At 40.4% G+C, this 22,167-nt stretch overlaps 1 protein-coding gene across 2 annotated transcripts in view; it reads right to left on the reverse strand.

The window, feature by feature from the left end:
- The window catches only part of vps8 (VPS8 subunit of CORVET complex), a 543,230-nt gene that overhangs the window by 201,243 nt on the left and 319,820 nt on the right, over positions 1-22,167 (reverse strand). For both annotated transcript variants that reach the window (XM_060827508.1, XM_060827507.1), the window contains one exon: positions 5,239-5,408. In XM_060827508.1, coding sequence (XP_060683491.1) covers positions 5,239-5,408 — 170 coding nt within the window. The remainder of the gene's footprint in view (positions 1-5,238; positions 5,409-22,167) is intronic.

Genomic DNA, 22,167 nt, shown 5'->3' on the forward strand with positions numbered 1-22,167 from the left:
AAGAGAAGCTAAAAGCAACATTAACTAAATGATATTTTGCAGGCAACTTATACTCTAAACGACAGAAAGAAAACAGATTTAAAATTGTTGCTGCTTTACATTCAGTGTGATAATGCAAACTGTTTTAACTCATTTAACTTTTGACATGACTGAAGGTCACCTGATCCAGTCACATTTTACCTTGTACCTTAAGTCGATAGCTCATTCTCTGGGAATCAAAAATATTCTCTATTCTCAACATCCCTTACGCAAGGAGAGCTGTCATTCTTAACTGATCTAGCCTACATGTGACTCCAGAGCCACAGCAATTTGATTGATTCTTAGATGACCTATCAAGCCAAATAGTTGTACACAACTGTTACAAGATCAAAGAGAAGGCAATGACAGACCACCTAACATTAATCTGGGCACCTGTACTGACAATATATGTTCACAGCCTTGTCACAGCTTCGGGCAACACAGTGGCTCAGTGGCTAGCACTGCTGCCTCACAATGCCGGGGACTTGGGTTCGATCCCAGCCTTGGGCAATTGTCTGTGTGGAGTTTGCACATTCTCCCCATATCTGCGTGGGTTTACTCCGGTTTCCTCCCACAATCCAAAGATGTGCAGGTTAGGTGAACTGGCTATGCTAAATTGCCTGTAGTGTTCAGGGCAGTGTAGGTTAGGTGCATGAGTCAGGGGTAAATATAGAGTAAAACCGTAAGGGAATAGGTTTAGTTGGGATACCCTATGCAGGGTCCAGTGTGGATATGTTGGGCTGAAAGGCTCTATGTAGGGATTCTATGAAATGTCCTATAGTCCTCCTTGCTTGTATCTGGCAGATAGTGTCAAAACTGGGAGAGCTGTCTCACAATTAGTCAAGTAACAGGCTGATACAGCCATCCACACAAAATGAGACCTTGTGAAAATGTCCCAGACATTTCCATCACCATCCTTTGTCATGTTCTGTCCCACCAGCAGGACAGATTAATCAGAAATGTCAGGATAGTGATATATAGTCAGGAGGGAGCTGTCCTGGGATTCATCAACATTGGTTTCAGATGTCATGAACTCTCATCGCACCAGGTCAAACTCAGGCAAGGAAACCAACCTCCTGCTGATTATCTAGCACTGCCCCTCAAATCATCATTATCTAATATGTACTCTTCTGCATTGAACACTAAGTAGAGAGACTACCAAGGATGAGAAAGGCAGTAATGAGTGTAAAGCAGCAAACAGGGAAACAGTTTGTGTCTCTGATTTCACGTGGTAGAATGCCTAGATTTATAGCAATGAGTGGAGAGGAGGGGGGAGATGGTTACAGGCTGGAATGGATGGTTACAAGTTGGCTTGGAGGGAAAGGATTGAGAGTCAGACAGCTGTGGGGAATGGATGGGGGAGTTGAATCGAGATGTGGCCCCCATTAGAGGGCCGGGGGAGGAAGGAAGGGGAGTCAAGATGGACATGAGGAACAATGATTACTGCAATAGCACAGATGGGGAGAGCAGAAACATTGGACCAGGTGGGACTCGTCTTGGCATTTTCATTGCTGACCTGAACAGCAGTACAGGACAGCAAAGTTAATCACTGAGCCTCATGGGGCCTGTGTGAGTGATCGTGTGTGTGGAAAGATGGCTGGATGTAAGCAAATGGATATGTCACTATGGATAGCTGGTGAGGGCAAATGGATGGAAAGGTGGGTGGGAGAGAGCCAAACGCACACAAACCCTCCCGCCCACTACCCCTCATTCTCTAGTCCACTCCCCCACTAAACAGAAACTATTCACAAAGCAAGCAGAGACAATTGGAAAGCCCAAATGCTACCTTACTTTTGAATGAATTTCGCTGAGGCCAGCTCAGAATATGACCAATTAGAGGGAAACCGGGGTCAGTGCTTATTAATCCCAACTCCTTGGCATAGTCTTGGTCCCCATTCCTTCTCCCTAGTGACCAAGATTTTTCACCTAGTCTATTTCACTCTCTAGCTCTGTTATTTTAAAACAGAAAGCACAAGAAAAAATATTATTAATTAGCACTTCTGCTAGACATTTTCACAGTCACTTTTATTCATTACTCATTTTCTTTATTTATTTAATGCTGGAATTATTTCCCCCTCCGAAATTCATGTTGCAGCAAGCTTCACCTTTCCGAAATTTACTCATCATCCTCAAGTAATGGAATTTTCCCTCCTAGCACTAGGCAAAAAGGTTAGATAACCATGACCTAGCCCAAGCCAAGTGAATCTGCCAGCTTCCTGTACATCCTTACAAAGTTCATTGCTTCAATCCAAGTATAAGAACCCATCTGTATTCTGCATAGTGAACAATAGAGATAACATTTTGTTGCTCTATGCAGAGCTATCCAACCCTATCTGTTTTCTGCCTCTCAGATGGCTGCAGACTTACAGTGAGGTATTGTGATACAGAGTTATATAGCATGGAAACAGACCCTTCGGTCCAACTAGTTCATGCCAACTATGTTCCCAAACTAAACTAGTCCCACCTGCCTGTGTTTGGCCCATATCACTCCAAACCTTTCCTATTCATGTGTTGATACAAATGTCTTTTAAACACTGGATTCATACGTGCAGCCACCGCCTCCTTTCTGGCAGTTCATTCCATACATGAACCACTCTTTGTATAAAGGTTGCTGCTCATGTCCTTTTTTAAGCTTTCTGCTCTCAGCTGAAAAATATGCCCCCTAGTTTTGAACTCCCTCCACCCTAGAGAAAAGATCTTTGTTATTAACCTTATCTATGCATGATGATTTTATAAAACCCTCACTCCTCAACTGCCTACACTCCAGTGAAAGAAGTCCCAGCCTAAGCAGTCTATTTTTATAGCTCAAACTCTCCACTCTTGGCAACAGCCTGGTAAATCTTTTCTAAACCCTCTCCAAATTTCATCATGTTCTTCCCATAGCAGGATGACTAGACCTGTACACAGTACTCCAGAAGAGGCCTCACCAATGTCCCGTACAATCTCAACGTGATGTCCTAACTCTGATCTTCAACGGTCTGAGCAATGAAGGCAAGTGTGTTAAATGCCTTCTTACCCACCATGTTTACCTGTGATGCAAACTTCAATGAACTGTGCACCTGAATCCCTTAGTCTCTCTCTGTTTCTGAGCACTAATCCAGGGCCCTGCCATTAATTGTTAGAGTCCTGCCCTTGTTGGTTTTACCAAAATGCGATACCTCGCATTTATTCAAATTAAACCCCATCTAGCACTCTTCAGCCTATTGACCCATTTAATCATGACCTCTTTGTAATCTTAGATAACCTTCTCACCAATTTTGATGTCATCCACAAAGTTACTAACCATGCCTTCTACATTTTCATCCAAGTTGTTTACATCAATGGCAAACAAAACTGGACCCAGTACGAATCCCTGTGGAACACCACTGATCACAGGCCTCCAGTCTGATAAACAACCCTCCACACCACCCTCTGTCTCTGACCATCAAGCTAATTTTGTATCCAATTGACAAAGTCACCCTGAATCCCATGTGATCTAATTTTACTAATATGCAGAACCTTGTCAAAGGCTTTACTAAAGTCTGTGTAAACAACACCTACCATTTTGCCCTCAAATATTTTTGGTTACCTCCTCAGAAACCTTAAACAAGTTTGTGAGACATGATATTACTCACACAAAACCATGCTGACTATCCCAATTCTGTCTTTGCCTCTTCAAATCCAGTCCATGCATATATTATCTTTCAAGATCACTTCCAACAACTTACCCACCACCGACGTCAGGCTCACAGGTCTATAGTTCTCAGGTTTCTCCTTACAGCCTTTCTTAAATAAAGGCACAACATTAGTCACCCTCCACTACAATACCATCAAGGTGATCATCCCTTTCTTATTTCTAATTTCACTGGACGATCCCTCAGAATCATCCTCTCTAAATACAGTAGTAATGTCTTCCTTAATCAAACTCCCCTCCTCTCTTGCTTCCCTTTCTATCCTTTCCATAGCATCTAAAACCAGGAACACTGAGTTACAGCCCTGTCCTTCCCTTGGACGAGTTGCTGTAATAGATATTATGCTCCAGTCACACATTCCCATCCATGCCCAGAGTTCATTAGCTTTACCTGTAAGACCCCTTGCACCGAGAAACGTTCAATTTAATTCTTCAGAGTTACCTCATTCTCTGACTTGTTCTTGTCTGCCTTCTCTATAACTTGCTCTTTTCTGATTAAGAACCACTCTCATCTGTCTTTGTATTTTTACTACTACTTAGGAACATTCCCCCACCATCCCTAAACTAGTTTAAGGCTCCCGAAATGGAACTAGCAAATTTCCTTGCCAGGATATTGGTCTCTTTCCTGTTCAGATGAAACCCATCCCTTTTGAACAGGTCTTTTCTGCTCCAGAAGAGATCCCAATGATTCAAAAATCTGAATTCTTTCACAGTGCACCATATCTTCAGCCATTGATTTCCCTGCTGTATCCTTTTATTCCCACTCTCATTAGAAGGTACACTGGGAATAAACTAGAGATCACTACCTTTGAGGTTCTGCTTTAGAACCTTTTACCTAGCCTCTTTTGTTCACTCCGAAAAGCCTTAACCCTTTCCCTGACTATGTAGCTCCTGACAATGTGTACAACAACTTCTTGCTCTCCCCTTTGATAACATGCCTCAACCGTTTTGAGATGTAATCCCAATGCTACAATATATTTTGTGGGACTAATCTGCATTTAAGGCGCATCTCGATGCCAACATGATTTACATGGGCCATGTATTCACGTAGAAATGCTAAGTAGCTAATTTCCAGATCCACAAATCCATTCTGCCTTTGAGTTCAAGAGACAGGTCCAAGCCCAACTGTTTATAAAACCAATGGCATTCCTAACTTTGCTTCCCTCTATGACTCTGAGACTGATGACCTACAAACAGGAAGTCATCAGAAATGCTCTTGCCCACAGGTGTAAACCTCTTGCACATTCTCTGTGACTCTTTTGCCTTGGATCCTTCTTGTCCCCATAGCAACTAAGCCACCTAGGCCAGCTGGTGGGCAGAATTCAGAGGAGGTCATGTGACCTCCTTCACGATCCAATTTCACTTTACATTAAATCAGTCCCAAACTACCACAATCTTATAAACTCTGTTTTTGAAGAAAAGGGAATTATCTTAAAAGTGAGCATGTGCCTTTGAAATTAAGCAAGAATCAAAAAAGGGTGAAATTGGCAGGGACTAATAGAAGGATACAAGTGGTTATTAGAAAATTACTAACAGAATGTTACACTTACCTAAAAATGATGACTTCTTCAGTGCCTTCTTGTTTCCTTTTATACTGCTGCAGGCAGACACTGCAATGTTCCTGTTTAGGATTCAAACCCTTGCTAACAGCTCCACGCAGGTTGCACAGTGACCAATGGAGGTCATGGTTCAGGAGTTTGGTTGTGGTTTCTAGCAATGTCTGTAAAAGCAAATATTTGGACACCTTTATTTTAAAAATAAATCGATGTTTGCAAAATCCTATCCATGCCACTCACTGACCCTCTGTCAATGTGTACTCTTCCTTCAGTCACGGATTTGGGATGACTTGGATTCTGATTATTGATAAGGTGCAATTTGGAATGTTAAGGATTGATTGGTCGGTGAAGGTGCTACTTAGTTTACTTTGGTCAGTAATGTCTTTGTAAATTATTCTGTGATCACTATAGTGGCCTTTTGCTGAATTTAGAAGCTCATCTGTTCCAAATGACTCAATCATATGGTGACTGAAGTAAAACTTTTTTTCCGAATTGAAAACCATACAAATGTAAATCCTGTCAAGGTCACTTTTCAATGGCCCTACATAGCTTTCAATATGTCTGATAATGGATCTGTTATCAAGTTAAATTCTTTAACATTACTACCAAGACTAACGCTACTGCCAAACAGCTAAATGACAGCATATAATGTTCAACATACACAATTCTGCCACCCAAATAAAAACAGTAAGCCATTGTAATCCACGGTAGGAAACTCTTCCCTTTGGCAAAATGGATACATTATCTCATCTACCCTCTATAATTCGTTGGGAAGCCAGGTATAAATGCAAATACTCAGAGAAAAAGAGAGAGCTAAGCCCACCCAAAAGCAGTCACCTAGTGAGGATTAAACTCAGAATATTCTTCCCTATTAGGAAAAATTATCTAGGACATTGTTTCTAATCAATCAAAATTAGTCTTGGTGATCACATTGGCACTGTTTTAGAACTTCTACAAGTGAGCCCTGAATGAAATAGACCCAACCTTGGCTTGAAGGAACACAGCGAATAAGCTTACAGTCTGTATAACAGCTCCACTTTTTTCTGGTTCTGAATCTCACCCTAATCTTGAGATAACAACATTAAAACAAAGGCGAGGCTTGGACACATCCAACTGATTTATAAATTGAATAAATGCCCAACATTTAACCTTAGATAACATTTAAGTTTGATATCTGGTCAGTCTTAACCCAAGAAGATGAATCCTTCCGTTGGATTTATGTGATTCAACTAATCATCAGATTATCTTTTTAGTTGTTGCTTGTATTGCATCTTGTTAGCAAGTTTAGGGGAAAAAAAACTTGCTGTGAGTTTCAAATAAGTTTAGGAAAGCTAATGTGGGAAATGGAAGTATGAAATAAGGCATGTCTGAGGTACTCTTCTGTGCATTAGCTTCAGGTCAATTGTAGGCAAAAAAGAGATTCCCTTTTCATTAAATCTGTGTAGCTGACAGAAGAATAGTGAATGTGAGCACTCAAAGATAAAATTGTTTCATTGCCCAGCCATCTCTAACCTTGCCAACTTTTAACAATTAGAACATAATTTTAACAAAGGAAAAGGAAATGAATAAAGATATGGGTCAGCGATTGCAGCTCATTGTTCAATGGTGACGCAACAAGGAAATCTCTGTTTCCTCTAAACTAACACAATGGATGGTCACAACCACATAACTAAAATATAAAAGGGAACAGAAAATGCGGTGTTGTAATTTATATACATTTTCCTCTTGATATTTTCATACATGTAGCATACTAAACAGGAATATAAACAAGAGTAATCTGATCAAAGTATGATGTAATGATTGAAAACGGCAATCAAAACAACCAAATGGTGAAAATGTGTGATATTTCCTTCTATAATTCCTTCCTCTCATGTTTGTAACACAAACTATTTTGAAGTCCCCCTTTCTAATTGACATGGGTGATAAAGGAGAATCTATCTCATGTACAGAATAAATAAATTAAATTAACTTAGTCAACACTGATTACTATTTCCCAGCTAGCATCACAGCAAACAAATAATAATCAGGAAGATTCCTTTTTCTAAAGCTGATACAGTTTATTACAGCAGCATTTCCAATCAAAAGATTTAATTTGCAGATGAAAGCAGCAGGTTTTGCAATGGAGGTACAGAGCTCAGAGGGTTAAGCAAGAAAATCAAAACAGCTTAACACAGTGCTTTTCATTGTATGAGCTGAGTGACTGTTCCAAATTAACATCACACAGCAACCAATTAAGATTAATTGCCATACCGAAATTGAAATTTCAATATAGCAGATTCCTTTTTATATCAGCAAACAGAGTTTCAATACCTTGGAATATGGAAAACATGTTGTACAGGAAAGAGAACAGAAAAGACTAACTGATATAGAAATGCTCAAGTGTGCCTTTGATTGAAAGTACTAGGACTAATAGACTCATTAAATGTGAATAAATAATCAACGAGTTAAAGGGGATTAATTTTTCTGGTTCTGAATCTCGCCTTAATCTTGAGATAACAACATTAAAACAAAGGCTTGGACACATCCAACTGATTTATAAATTGAGATCAAAGACTTCACTAAAATTGAGGATGAAATTAAACTGCATTGACCTTGTCATTCCTGCAAGTGAACTGTTCGTAGACCTAACTGTCTCTTTATAAATGATGTACATTCCCTGGAAGAAAGTAATATCAATGAAAGATACAGTGGCAGCTTTTGAAGATACAGCCAAAATCTGTTTAAAAAAAAATGTGCTAGTGAACACCGTAAAGAAACCGTTTGCTTTTGAAGCAAAGGACAATTTCAGGAAACATCTTTGGTCTGTATATTCAAACCATTTACATTCTTACATCCCTTCAAACCCAGTTTCACGCTGTAGTCATCTGCAGCATCAGCACTCCAGTCGTGCATTACCAAGAACAGATGGTTGCTGTTTTAAAACCAAATTTGTCTCAGAAGAACTTTTGTTAGAAAATCAATTCTGATGCACCTGCAAAACACAGAGATTTTAACTTCCCTCAATAAGATTGATCAAATTAACACATAAATCATATTAACTGTAATATCCCGATTCAGCTGAGGCTTGGGGCTGTAGCTAAGGATGTTTTGTTGTTTATGATGTTGCACAAATCTGTGAATAAAAAGGCTTCCTGCACCCAATATGATGCTGCACATTTCATTTGTTTTGACCATTTCTTTCATTTGTTTTTACAATCACTGAGTGTTGGATTGCTGGAGCCTATTCAGCCCCAAAAAGTCCACATTGGCTCTTTGTTGTGCGTTGTCCCACAGTTAATTGTCCAGCTCTCTCTCAAGTTATTTATGCAGTTGTCTACAATTACTTTTTCGGCTGGAATGCTTTGGATGCCAACAGTTTGAGTACCAAAAATTCTCAGTACTCTAGATTTGTCAACAATTATTTTGCATTTGTAGCCTCTGGTTATTCACTTGTCTTTGGTAGTAGCTTCTCTCTCTCTCTACTTTATGAAAACCTCTCATCATCTTGAAAACCTCTATCGGGTTGCCTCTTAACTTTCTCTATTTCAAGTCGAACAGTGCTAACTTTTTCAACTTTTCCCATCTTTCCTGATACCATTCTGGTATTCCTCCCTGTTCCTTTTCTGAAACTCATATCTTCACTACAATGTATTGCCCTTAAAGTATCCACAAAGCTCCAAGTGAGGCTGAACTTTCAATTTTATACCTTTCTCCTTGCTTTTATGTTTTATTCCTCTATTTTTAAACACAAATAGGCCATATGTATATTTTATTCACCATAAATTGATTCATAACTTTTTGTTTGCTAAATGCGAGTTGCATCAAGTCCTTGCAGGGTTTCTCAACACAAAGCCTGATGATTTTTCACCATATCTTCTTCTCAACCCCCTTTACCCCCTCCCCAGTCTTGATGAAACATCGACACCCCTGCTCCTCTGATGTTGCTTTACCTGGTGTGTTTTTTCCAGCTCCACACATTATCGACTCTGACTTAGCAGCATCTGTAGTCCTCACTATCTACAACTGGCGCATCTTACCAAACTCACCTTATTAACTACCAACCAGAAATGCTTCTCTCATGTCCCATTCTTGCCCCCCATCTTACAACGGATTAAACCTGGATCAACTCAGCACTCATCACACACTAGTGTGTTGAAGGTGCTTTGAACAGGTTGCAGACAGCGTCATGATTCTCTGCCAGGGACCTGGTGGATGGAGTGGTGAAAATGAGCGGTGTCCTTTTCCAAGACAGCAAAGTAAACCATGCCGCCAAACCTGTGTGCGCCAAATTGTTGGTGCTGAATAATGTCTAGGATAGGGAGGTGAGCAGCATACTGGAAATCAGTGCATTAGGGTGGCCAGGGAATAGCGACATCTCAGGTCAGGGTTCATGAGTAGCATGATTTCACTTTAAAGGGCATCATATTGGCTGATCCTACATTCCCCTCCCTTTCGGCTCCAGGCACTTCCCCTGCCCTCATTCCCTTCCTGTTGTGCACTTTTCAAATTCCAGTATGATGGAATTCAGCCTTTGATTAGGTGTGTCAGTGAGGCCCCAAAACTGCAGATCCCCTCCCCGGTAGCCCTTTCCATGAATCCCATAGGCTTCACATCTCTCCAGGTCTCACCCAACCCTGTCTAAACTTGCACCTGATCACCTTCCCCCTCAGCCCCTGGCATTTGTGGAGACCATGTCAAGTGTAGTCATACCCTGTATTGAAGCCAGAGTGCTGCTGATGGTTGATAAACCTCCCCCCTCTGCATGACCACCTTCCCATCTCTGCTTTACTATGTCCTCCTAGCACAAATACAGTTACCCACCTTGCAAAGAGTTAGCATCCTCCTCCTTGCCCCAGCCTGCAGCACCCAATCCTGAAAAATAGGTTCCCATGTCTCCTTCTAGTGGTAGCTTCCTCCCTTGTCCCACAATCCCCTTTTCCTTATTTTGGTGATGGGAGCCTATAGACTGCATCCATGAGCAACCAAACCAGACAGCCCCAGATGAGAAGTGCCGGGACCCTGACTGAAGCCTGTATAGTTCCCTGACCGCATCAGCCGTACGCCCTGGACTGGCTGTTACTATGAAGCCAGAAGACGGACTGTGACCCACGCCCCAAACTGCAGAGGCACGGATCCCCGACCAACATAACCAGACACCACGGCAAATCTCCTGCACTGACATCAGAAACTGCCTTGACTCACTGCACTGGGACCTAATGGCTGATAGCCCTGCCAGGGGTTCACTGAGGATGACTTGTCCCAAGACTTTAGTACATGGCTAACCGCTTGCTGCATGTATACGTATTTGCCGTGTAAGCTGTTGGTATGCTTGTGGATGTGATATTAATATAGCATAGTGCCATAAAGCAAGATGCCTGTGCCCCCTGTCCCTTAACTGAGGACTACTGAGAAGCCAGGCAATGGCCTCATTGTGCAACTGCACTCTTTGGCACAGCACAGTGAGACAAGGCAGGCATGATATGAGCACCCAAGTGGGTGAGTGTGAAGAAAGCTTACTGGCAGCCCTGAGATACTGCCCGATCCAATTGTGATCTGCGTACTTGCCGCTGAACACACAAAGAGTTCTTGCAGCAGCATTTCAATACTAGTGACTGGTGCGCCTTGCAATGCAAGTCTGTATCTCCTAAATGCAGGTGAATCGGATAGATGCTGTGATGGTCGTGAGAGGTTGGCAAACGTTGAATGGCAAAGGCCATGGATGGGCGGTGCACGTTGCTGACAGCCATTGAGTGTACCTCAAGATTTGGTGCTGAGCAATATAGATGCCAGTTACAGCCAGTGATGAGCTGAAGTCACCAGGTACCCACTCTGACTTCCATCTTGAGAATTCACCACGATGTTACGCACATTTAGTAAGATAGGAAGCTGAATTTTAAAGCGGTGAGCTGTGGCATTCTTAAGCCATTTAATTAATTTTTCAAATTGGTAACTTATCAATGCAAGTGAGAAATCTGCTTCTTCACTCAACAAAAGTAAATAAGATGCAAACAAGATGCTGAGATGGGCCTTGTACAACTTTTCATTTGGTTATGCCACAAATCCCACCATAGCATTTGTCATTCAGACCCCTGGAAGATTCCACCCACTCAACTTTCTCTGCACCTTTAAGAATTCGCCTATTGACACCAATTTGCTCTGCTTTTCTATACCTTTCAAAATTCATTCATTTCCATTATATTCTTTTCAAACTAAGTGCATCACTTTATGACTTTCCATCTTGAATGCTATCTGCCATGTTTGAGTTCACTTTACCATCCTGTCTATTATGTCTTCCCGAGTCTTATAATTATTCTTGCAAATACTTACTAATTTGCAGTTTCATACGACCTGTAAAGTTTACATGCCCAAGCTAAGATCCTCTTATACAAATCAAAATAATAATTAGCCTTTGTGGAAAACTATCGCAAACTACTTTCCAATCTTAAAAAAAATCCATTTCTGCTTCTTGTTAATTAGTCAATTCTGGAGTCATCCCTTCATTATGTCTTAATGCCTTGGTTTTTAATCTTCTTAGTCAGACATTTTTATGCTGCTTTATTTAATGTCTTCTAAAAGTCCTGTTTTTAAATCCTTATATGGCATGTAGGAGTCATTGGTAAGATTTGATTTGTTGCCGATCTGTAATGTCCTGAAACATCCTAGAGAGCCAGAGTGCAGTTAAGTATCATTTCTGTGGGCTTAGAGTTACACGTAAGCCAGATCTGTTGAGGATGCAGATTTTTTTTCCTAAAGGACCTTAAGGAATTTTTACTACAATTGACAAGCTCTTTAAAAAAAAACAATTATTACTGAATTCAAATTCACTATCTGCCATAGTGGGATTCGAAACCAATAAACTGAAAGCATCTGTCTGGGCCTCTGGATTACATTTCCGTGACCTTACACTTAACCCCACAGATTGATTATCTACTACACCTGGTGATCAACATCCTGTTGTCTCAAAGAATTCAATCAAGTTAGACAAGATTTACTTTCAACAATTCTGTGTAAAGGTGCTTGATTAATACACATCTTCTTACCAAACAAAAACTTATTTTGTCCTTGATAGAAGTTTCCAATAACTTCCCCACTACTGATGATCGGCCAACTGGCCTGAATTCCCTGGTTTATCCCTCAATCATTACTGGATATAAGTTAGAAACCCTGTAGTCCTCTGGCAATACTCTTCAATACAATGCTGAGTAAAAGATTGTCAACAATGCTTTTGCTATTTTAATTTTTCCTTCTTGGTTTGTAAAAAATGAAAGAACTGCAGATGTTCAAAATCAGAAACAAAAAGGGAAATTGCTGGAAAAGCTCATCAGGTCTGACAACACCTGTTGAAAGAAATCACAGTTAATGTGTCAGGACCAGGGACTCTCCCTTTGGTTAATCTACTCTATCTAAGACTCTGTAGATAATTACCCTCTTTTCTTTCAGTGTAACCTTTATAACATCTGCTACATTTGTGACATCTGATCAAAAGTATTAATTTAATACTTCAGCCATATCTACATCTACACATGGCAATTTATTTTTGGGGCCTTACAGATCTGATTTTTCTTAACTTAATCTCTTAAAATCATAGGTTTATAAATTGCTTTGGGGTTCAATTTAATGCTGCTTGTTGCTCTTTTATGGTAGTCTTTCTTTGCCTCTCCTATCAATTATCTTTCATATCCGTGCTTACTTTTCATAATTATCTTGGTTATGAACTACATGTTGCTCCTGACATTTGTCACAAACCTCGTAGGTTATTGCTCTACCTTTCATTTCCTTCATCCAAAACTCCATAGCCTTGAATAGTCTATGTATATTATTGGATGGAATATGTCTAGATTTTACCTAGACTCTCACTGAAGGTTTTTCGTTATTGCATAAACTCAGAATCAGCTTTTCCAATTTATATATGCTGAATTACGGAACGAGGCTTTTCCCCAGTAGAACATTTTTGCCTTCAATATTTTCTGGTCATAATTAACCTATATCAAATTATGTGTGGTTGCTGTTAGCTGGCATCCAGAATTCAATTCAGTTTCATTTCATCAAAATTTTTTAAGGTGTTTGTATCCCACTAAAGTGAGATTATTGTTACATTACCATTTTAGTTCATTTCTGAAGCAGAACAAGAGGGTTGTTGATTAGAACTACAGAGTAATATTACAGCCATCACTCTTTGGAATTGTGTAAACTTAAGAGGAATTTTTTCCTACCAAGTTACCTTTAGTGAACAACACAATACAATAATTTGTTAAAGGGTCAAAACTTCCTCTTCAGATGGCTCTTAATGATTAAAATAGCAACATGGCTGAGACCATTATCATGGCAAAGGAAGCAAAGTCTGAAATTTGTAATTCCACAATGCAGATTGAAATAATTTCAGGTAAAACTTTGCTCTTGGCTGTCTGGTTGCCTGAATGTTCAGTGTTTTTCATTCAATGAATCACATTCACAAAGTAAAAATTGCCATAGTCCCAGAGGGCCACGAGGCTAACTGGTGGTTTAACCTGAGGGTCACCAAGCCTTAGGTGAGGGGAGAGGTTGCGATGGAGAGTCCTTCATGCAACTAAACTCAGGTTGTTCTCATCACTGTGCATTGCAAACTAGCCAACTGAGCTAACTAGCCCCAATTACATTACCAAAACATTACACATTAAAGGAGAAAGTGAGGTCTGCAGATGCTGGACATCAGAGCTGAAAATGTGTTGCTGGAAAAGCGCAGCAGGTCAGGCAGCATCCAAGGAACAGGAAATTTCGGCGTTTCGGGCATGATTCCTGATGAAGGGCTTATGCCTGAAACGTCGAATTTCCTATAACACATTAAACCCTCAAGTTAACTCCAATAGTAAATCTGACTATTAGTTTTAGTCTAAATGATAAAAATTCACCCCCAAGACTTAATATTTTATGAATTTCGAATGGGCACAATATTATGGATGACAAGAGTGTCGGTATTCAATATCCAAAGTGGAACAGAAGTAGCTTTTAGCTGAAGTGATGCAATTAAAGACTCAATTGTCTAATCAACCAATAGTGTTATGGACACAGAATAAATTCAATAACAGGAAGCAGAAAGGACTGGGTGGGAAGTATCAGACAAGATGCTACATTGATTCTGTCAGTTTGTGTAACTAAGGTAGGAGTATGGAACAAAAAATAAATCAACCGTTTATTTTTCAAATACTGACTATATACAAAGTGAGCATGGAAGCACAATATAATTGGTTTGAATCATCGTCTTCAATTTTCCATTAGCTTGCGGTAGATTATACACTATATAGCACAAGAACATATTACAAATTTCAGGTTTGCCTTTGGTAATCTGTCATTCAGCAGTGCTGTTCACCCTATAATTGGTCGAAGTATCTTATAATTCAGAAGCATTCTCAGATTGCCAAATGTTTAATCATGCAATTTGATGATCTGTGGTGACAGTGTGAACACAGTGGGAACTGTGTTGGCTACAACAGAAAGCCCCTACGATCTGAACTGAATGCCTCTGATCGATAGATCAGGAGGTTGTGAAACAATTTATTGATCTGGCCTTACTATATTCAACAGATGAGATGTCAGCCATCATCGCAATATAGGAAGCTCATTATTATGGGAAGAGCACCACACTGACAGTAACCTGCAGCCCTTAAAAGACAAAGGAATATTTCAAAGTTGGTGATTGGGAGTGGGCTGTTGAAGCAGAATCATTCAGATTCTCTAATAGAGCTTGTACTGAAAGAGAAAGAAAGGCATATTGTATTGCAATATGAAAAAAAACATCTGGCCAAATTAGCCAGCAGCAATGGGCAGGCAACTGAGCAGGTCAGTGGGAGAGGTATTGCTCTTACATTCAGATCAATGTGTACAAAGTTAAACAAGTTGGAAAGGTGAGGCTCCCAATCACTTCTACCTCGTTCTTTAAATGCATTGCCCTCATCTTTCTAGCTAACTTTCCCTCTCACATACAGCATGACAACTGTGTCTTGCAGTGTGGAACTGGTATTGTGAACAGAGTTTAACATTTATTTGTTTATTTTTCCCAATGCTTCAGAAAGGGAGAAATCTCCTGAAGATGTCACTGTCACTTGCATTTCCTGTCCCAAGCTTCAACTAAAGTGTAAAAAACGGAATTTGTGTGTGTGGGTGTGTGTGACTGATGACTCTGCAATGTTAGTTAGCAGGGGGAAGAAAAGCATTGTCTTTCAGTTTGGATGAGCATGGAAGATCTGGGAGAGATGATGGGCAGGATTGTTAATCAATTACTTCCAAAGTGCATGACCTATCATCTACTTCTTCCTCATCCTCTATTTCAATGTTCCCTTCCCTCATCCAATAGTGCCACCATGTGTTGGCCCTGTTGCAAAGTGAAGTTATGTAACAAACAGTAAACCACTGACACACAGGAACCTCTCAGTAGGCTCCGTTGCAGGAAGTCCCTGGACTTGTCCTGGCAATGGAACTATTGCTTGAGAATTTCAGTGGTTTGTATGACACAGAATCTAGTTGAAACATAGATTTGATCACAAAGCAGTTCAGCCTCTGTAGATGGAGTTTTATTTTCTTTAAGACCAAGTATGAAGGTGGGTAGGAAAACAAGAAGGATTTCCACTCACAAGCAGGAAGGAATTTATCCCATGCAATGATGTTCTTCCTAGCTCATTAAATATTCACAAATGGATAAAATGCCCCAAAGTTTACAGGCAAGTGGGAAGGAAATTCTATTCCTCATCAGGGTCTTCCAGGCTCCAAATTTCAGACTCCATGTTTAAAAGTCATCCCTATGCAACCCTGGTGTATCACTCAACTACTGCTCATCACCCCCAACCATCCCTAAAGATGTCAGAGACCAGGGGAAAAGCAGTACCACATGTTACTGATACCTCACTAGAGGTTCTCCCAACGACTATTTAAAGACACGGTAAGTTATTTTCCCTGCTAATAGCAACGAGAGGCCATTCTGATTGATGAAGGCCGTGTGGATAGTCGTGGCTGTGGGAGTCACTTAAAAAACCCTGGCTCCCATATTGGAAAAGGACAAATGATCCTGTTTTGCCAGAGTATGTACCACTGTATACTCAATGCTTCACACCATTGTGAGTGAAAGTTAGCATTGTAGTGTTCCACTGCAGAGGACTGTCACACATAAGAATGGGTGCCAGGCATCTCCATCTGATCCCTCATGTATACTTGTGTCTCTCACTCAATTGTACTGACCAATGTGACACTACTGACACCATAGCAGTTGTACCTCTCACATTTACCAGGGTTTACACTGAAACATAAAAGGAGCTGCAACACTCAGCAATTCACACACTATCAGGTCATTGACCTTTCATTAAGAGTAGAATAATGTAGATATGTGATAGCTTCTCACCAAAATCTATCCTGGAGCAAGGATACAACCACAAAAGATGGCCATTTGAGATGCACCCCATTTTGAGATTAGCTGTTCGTGCCTTCCCCATAGAGGTGTGTTAACATCACCCAGAATGGTTGCCTCATTTGAGCAGGCTTGTTGGCCTAGTTGGGCTTCGTTCCTAACACTAAGGGTTCAGCAACAAGCCAGACTGCATTAATTTTACTTCCCACTCAATGGCTGGATTCCTAAGAACATTCATAAGCCAAGTGTGTTTGAAATAGTCTATAATGTAATGGTTAACTCGTTAGGAATTGAGAACAGTATTTGCTTTTTGGTGACTGAATGGGTATGATACTTGCCTATTAGATTGTTACTTGTTAATTGCAGTGAAATTGCTGAACAGAATAGAACTTTTTGAACACTTGTTAGTTACAGATACAGACACTCTGTTCCAACTCTATCATGCCAAACAGATATCCTAACCCAATCTAGTCCCAGCACTTGGTCCATATCTCTCTAAACCCTTCCTATTCATATACCCATCCATATGTCTTTTAAATGCTGTAATTGTACCACCTCCATCACCTCCTCTGGCAGCCTATGCCACACACACACCACCATGTGTGTGAAAAAGGTGCCCTTTAAGTCCCTTTTACATCTTTCCTCTCTCACCCTAAACTTATGTCCTCTAGTTCTGGACTCCCCCACCCCTGGGAAAAGACCTTGTCTATTTATCCTATCCATGCCCCTCATGATTTTACAAACCTCTATTAGGTCACCCCTCAGCCTTCAACACTCCAGGGAAAACAGCCCCAGCCTATTCGGCCTCTCCCTATAGCTCAAATCCTCCAACCTTGGCAACATCCTTGTAAATCTTTTCTGAACTGATTCAAGTTTCACAACGTCCTTCCAATAGGTGGGAGACCAGAATTGCAAACAATATTCCAAAAGTGGCCTAACCAATGTCCTAAACAGTCATATCCTGACCTCCCAACTCCTATCCTCAATGCTCTGACCAATAAAGGAAAGCATATAAAATGCCTTCCTCTCTATCTTATCTGCCTGCAACTCTACTTTCAAGAGCTATGAAGTGGCACTCCAAGGTCTCTTTGTTCAGCAACACTTTCCAGGACTTTACCATTAAGTATATAAGTCCTGCTCTGACTTACTTTTACAAAATGCAGCATCTTGCATTTATCTAAATTAAACTCCATCTCCCACTCGTCAGCCCATTGGCCCATCTGATCAAAATCCTGTTGTACTGAGAAAAGTTATAAATGCAGAGCAGTTTTATGCTAATCTCTAGGATGCAGCCAGGGTTGTATGCAATCTCAAAAGTCTCCAAAGTTTTTTCCCTATCAATAGGCTTCAATGGGTAAAAGTACACCAAACTTCTTTCAAGCTGAATTTGAAGCTTTCTTTAGAAACTGGAAAATGATTTACTTGTAAACTAATTTAATAATTTCATCTAGGGCGGCACGGTGGCTCAGTGGTTAGCACTGCTGCCTCACAGTGCCAGGGACCTGGGTTTGATTCCAGTCTCGAGTGACTGTCTGGTGTGGAGTTTGCACATTCTCCTCTGGGTGCTCTGATTTCCTCCCACAATCCAAAAGATGTGCAGGTTAGGTGGATTAGCCACAACAAATTGCCCATAGTGTTCAGGGATGTGTAGGCTAGTTCCATTAGTTATGGATAAATATCGAGTAATAGGTTTGGGGAATGAGTCTGGGTGGGTTACTCTTCGGAGGGTCAGTGTGGACCTGTTGTGCTGAAGGGCCCGTTTCCACACTTTAGGGATTCTATTCTATGATTCTATGGCAAAATGGCTGAAGTCAGAAGAGTTGACAGTACCAGACTGATAGCAGCAGTGAGACAGGAATATGCGCTAGGTTTAACCTATTTCTTATTTTTCTACCTAGGTAACTTGTAGCTAAGATGGCATCATGAATGGTGACATTGTAAACTTTTCACTGTACTTCTGTATCCCTGTACTTGAGTATATGTCACAATAAAACTTAATTCTAAATTCTAGATGACTGCTCAAGTGGAAACATTTTGGAATGTGCTAAATAATCAAAACCAGGTCAGTCCAGGCAAACTAAGCAGAGCATTTCGGTCAAAGTTTTTTTTATTCATTAATGTGTGTGAGTGTCTCTGGCTAGGCCAGCATTTACTACCCATGCTGAAATGCCCAGGGGCAGTGAAGAGTCAACCACATTTCTATGGATCTGGAGTCACACGAGGGTCATGCTAGGTAAGGACAACAGTTCAATTGCAAACTAGATGAGTTATTCTGAAAACAGAATGGTTTCCATGATCATTACTGTCTTAATTCCAGGTCTTTATTGAATCATCTGCTATAGCAGGATTCGAACCCAGGACATCAGCTGGGTCACTGGATTAATAGTCGAGCAATAAAACCATTAGACTACTGCCTTCCCTGAGGGAAGATTACTCCGAATGGACCCACATTCCTCTCAAACCACCTACCTAAAGGCAACTGCATGGTTGAATTGGAACTATTTTGTTTAAGTTGTCATTAAAATTGTTAGACTTAGAGTGAGATCCTGTTAATTATAATTCCAAGTCTCTGAATGCAAACTAAAATATAAAATCTCCAAGTCTCTGATTTCTTCCTTTCTTCCAGAGTAAACACAAACAGTAAGGTGAATGGATATTCAGTACAAAATTAAAAAATAACACTTGGCAATCAGATGCAGAAGTGCATAAGACATTACTAGTAACCATACATCAGTCTTACATCAATGCAGCGGCACCCTTGAGAATCATGAAGGCAGTGGTTTTTTTTTATGGATAACTGTGGATGCAATAAATGAAACTCTACCTGCTGTTACTGGTTGCATGGGCAAGCAAGGGAAGTATTCCTCTGGAAAATGTTTCATCAGACACATGCTAAATGTGAGAAAGAACTACAGTATGCCTAACATTATTTGCCTGTGGCAGCCTAAGAACGGAAGACAATAAATGTACAGTGACCGTGACAGGATTAGACAATGATGTGTTAACTCTGACAGTTGACTTTAGGTGACACGAGTCTGTACAAGCCTTAATGCAGAAGTGGAGCCACTTTAGCAACTGCTCTTCCAAACAAAGCAGGCCTATATTACCCTGGGCTTGAAACATTCTGTTAGCAGGAAGAAATTTTAATGCGTGTATCTCCTTCAATTTGGTTTTCTGATGTCATATTGCTGTTTCCTCTTTTCTCTTGTTACAGAAGGACACAACTGAAGAAATAGCAGACTACCAAAGTCCTGTATGAGTTCAGAACATTGTACTAGCACTACGAGAAATTTAACATACTCTAAAGAGTATTGGACCAAATGGAAAAATAACGAAGTATTTTCTAAAAACTATCCAGAGCAGATGACAATCACTTCCATATCACTGAAAATATCTGTGTACCATCTCATGTCCTTTAAAGTCTCTCATCAATGTGGGATTTTGATTTGATCAAAGGAAACTATATTGGCATTCATTAGACACAAGCAGCTTTGTTGGCCTGAGCACACTTAATCCTTGGCTTAGCTATGGACTTTTGGTATTGTGAGGTAGCTATAAAGCCTTCAAGAGACCCAAAGCTCCAATTTAAGGATACATGAAACTGTCACATGATGGCCTGCGAATCGCTAGCTGATGACAGAGAAAAACGATAACATCACGTGTGAATTGGTTACACCATCATGATAATTCGCGAGTACATCCACTTAGCAACAGGCACCGATATAGAAAAAGACTCGCAAAGACATCTGATAACTGCTTCATTGCAGCAGAACCAGACTCTTACGGATTGGTCTCATCAGCTCTCAGTAGACATGCACACTATGAAGCTCCCCAACCCCAATACATTTGATTTGTTGCTTATCCATTATTTTACATAGGTGGAAGGATAATGATCATCTGATCACTATGAAAACTTTTTCAATCTCTAGTTTATGAACACCTCATACTCTCCTGTAGCAGGGACTGCAACCTATGGCTTTTTAAACTTATAAAAATTCATCTGATTTAAAACACAATACATAAGCATAAATTGCTCCAAAATCCTCTTTGATGGAAAGCAAAATGAGAAATACTGAAAAATTACTGAAATTAATGTAAAAAAAAATCTAATTAAATGTTTACTTTCATTTAGTCACCTGGGGAGTTGAAAGTATGGAATCATGACCCAAGTATAGTCATGAAGTGATGCAGGCCTGAGAGCTGGAGATAATTGTCATCGCATGTAAAATCTACTTCAATTGCCACTTTAAATAGATTCTATTCTCATTTTGAAATCCTTAATAAAGTTCTTTATTCACATTTATAGGAAAAACTATTTATGTAAACCTGCCATGCTGCAATTACATTCCCCTGCTGCGGCACTTCCATTGCATTTGTGTCTAATTACTGTGCGACAGGTTTACATAAAGTTTCCATTCTAAAGCTAAGCGTAGTGCCTTCCTCAAGAACATGCTGACAGAATGTGTGCACAGATTTAAAATGCATACAGATGCAATGTTTCAAGTAGATAACATAAGAAAGCCATTAAAAATTAAATAATTCAAAATAAAATGGGAACACTACATCTTTTTAAGTTGCTTCTCTTTTAGTTTTAATATCATTTCATTTTTAAGGTCTATTTTCTTGAATTACGTTGACATTGCCTGGTTAATGTCATCTTTCCCCTCCACTCCAGGCTCAGGGAATTACCTTTCCTTTGCCCTTACTTGCTTCTCCCATGGTTTTGCTTCTCTCTGACATTGCCTTCCTGAGCCCAGGCCCTGGCCTTAGCACTAAGCTTACCCCCACACTCCCCACCCCCAGCCCTTGCCTCACTCACTCTATACTGAGAGGCCATTATCCTGTCATCATGTCACCCTTTAGTTACAGGTGAAAAGTCCTTGACGCCAATCCAGCTCCTTCAGAGCTAGCTCTCAGGAAGTGACTGAATGTCTGACACTCTTTTTAACTGTCAGATAGGGCTCCCTACACAAAAGTGAAGACTGCAGATACTGGAAACCAGAGTTTAGATTAGAGTGGTGCTGGAAAAGCACAGCAGGTCAGGCGGCATCGGAGGAGCAGGAAAATCGACATTTTGGGCAAAAGCCCTTCATCAGAAAAAAGATAGGGCTCTCTGTTTGGATCAGATTAACAGCCACAATCAGGGAACTCACATTCTATGCATTCCATCTGCCTGACCTCACTGCAATCACTACATCCACCCCAGCCTTGTCTCCCTCTGCCCTTATCCAAGGCTGATTCCAAGGCTATTGAAGCCTATTCCTTGTCCTGTGGCTCCAAACTCATACTGAGGACTTAGTTTACTATCAGAGGTTGGTCAATACAACATGCTGCTGCTTCCTGAACTGACTAATCTCTGCCGGTGGCAAGCACCTGGCCACTCAAAAACACCAGGTAAGCATTATTTTTTAAAATATCATAATATACACTGTGTGTACCGTATTGAGTTTATTTCATAGTTAGTGATGTAATTTAGTTTGGGACTTATTTCAGTTAGGAAGGTACAGTGCTGTGAAGATATTTCAACAGGTATACTGTTTTTCTTCACAGGGTAAAACATGTCCAAAGGA

Source organism: Hemiscyllium ocellatum, chromosome 7 (genome assembly GCF_020745735.1).
Source record: "Hemiscyllium ocellatum isolate sHemOce1 chromosome 7, sHemOce1.pat.X.cur, whole genome shotgun sequence".
Taxonomy (NCBI): domain Eukaryota; kingdom Metazoa; phylum Chordata; class Chondrichthyes; order Orectolobiformes; family Hemiscylliidae; genus Hemiscyllium; species Hemiscyllium ocellatum.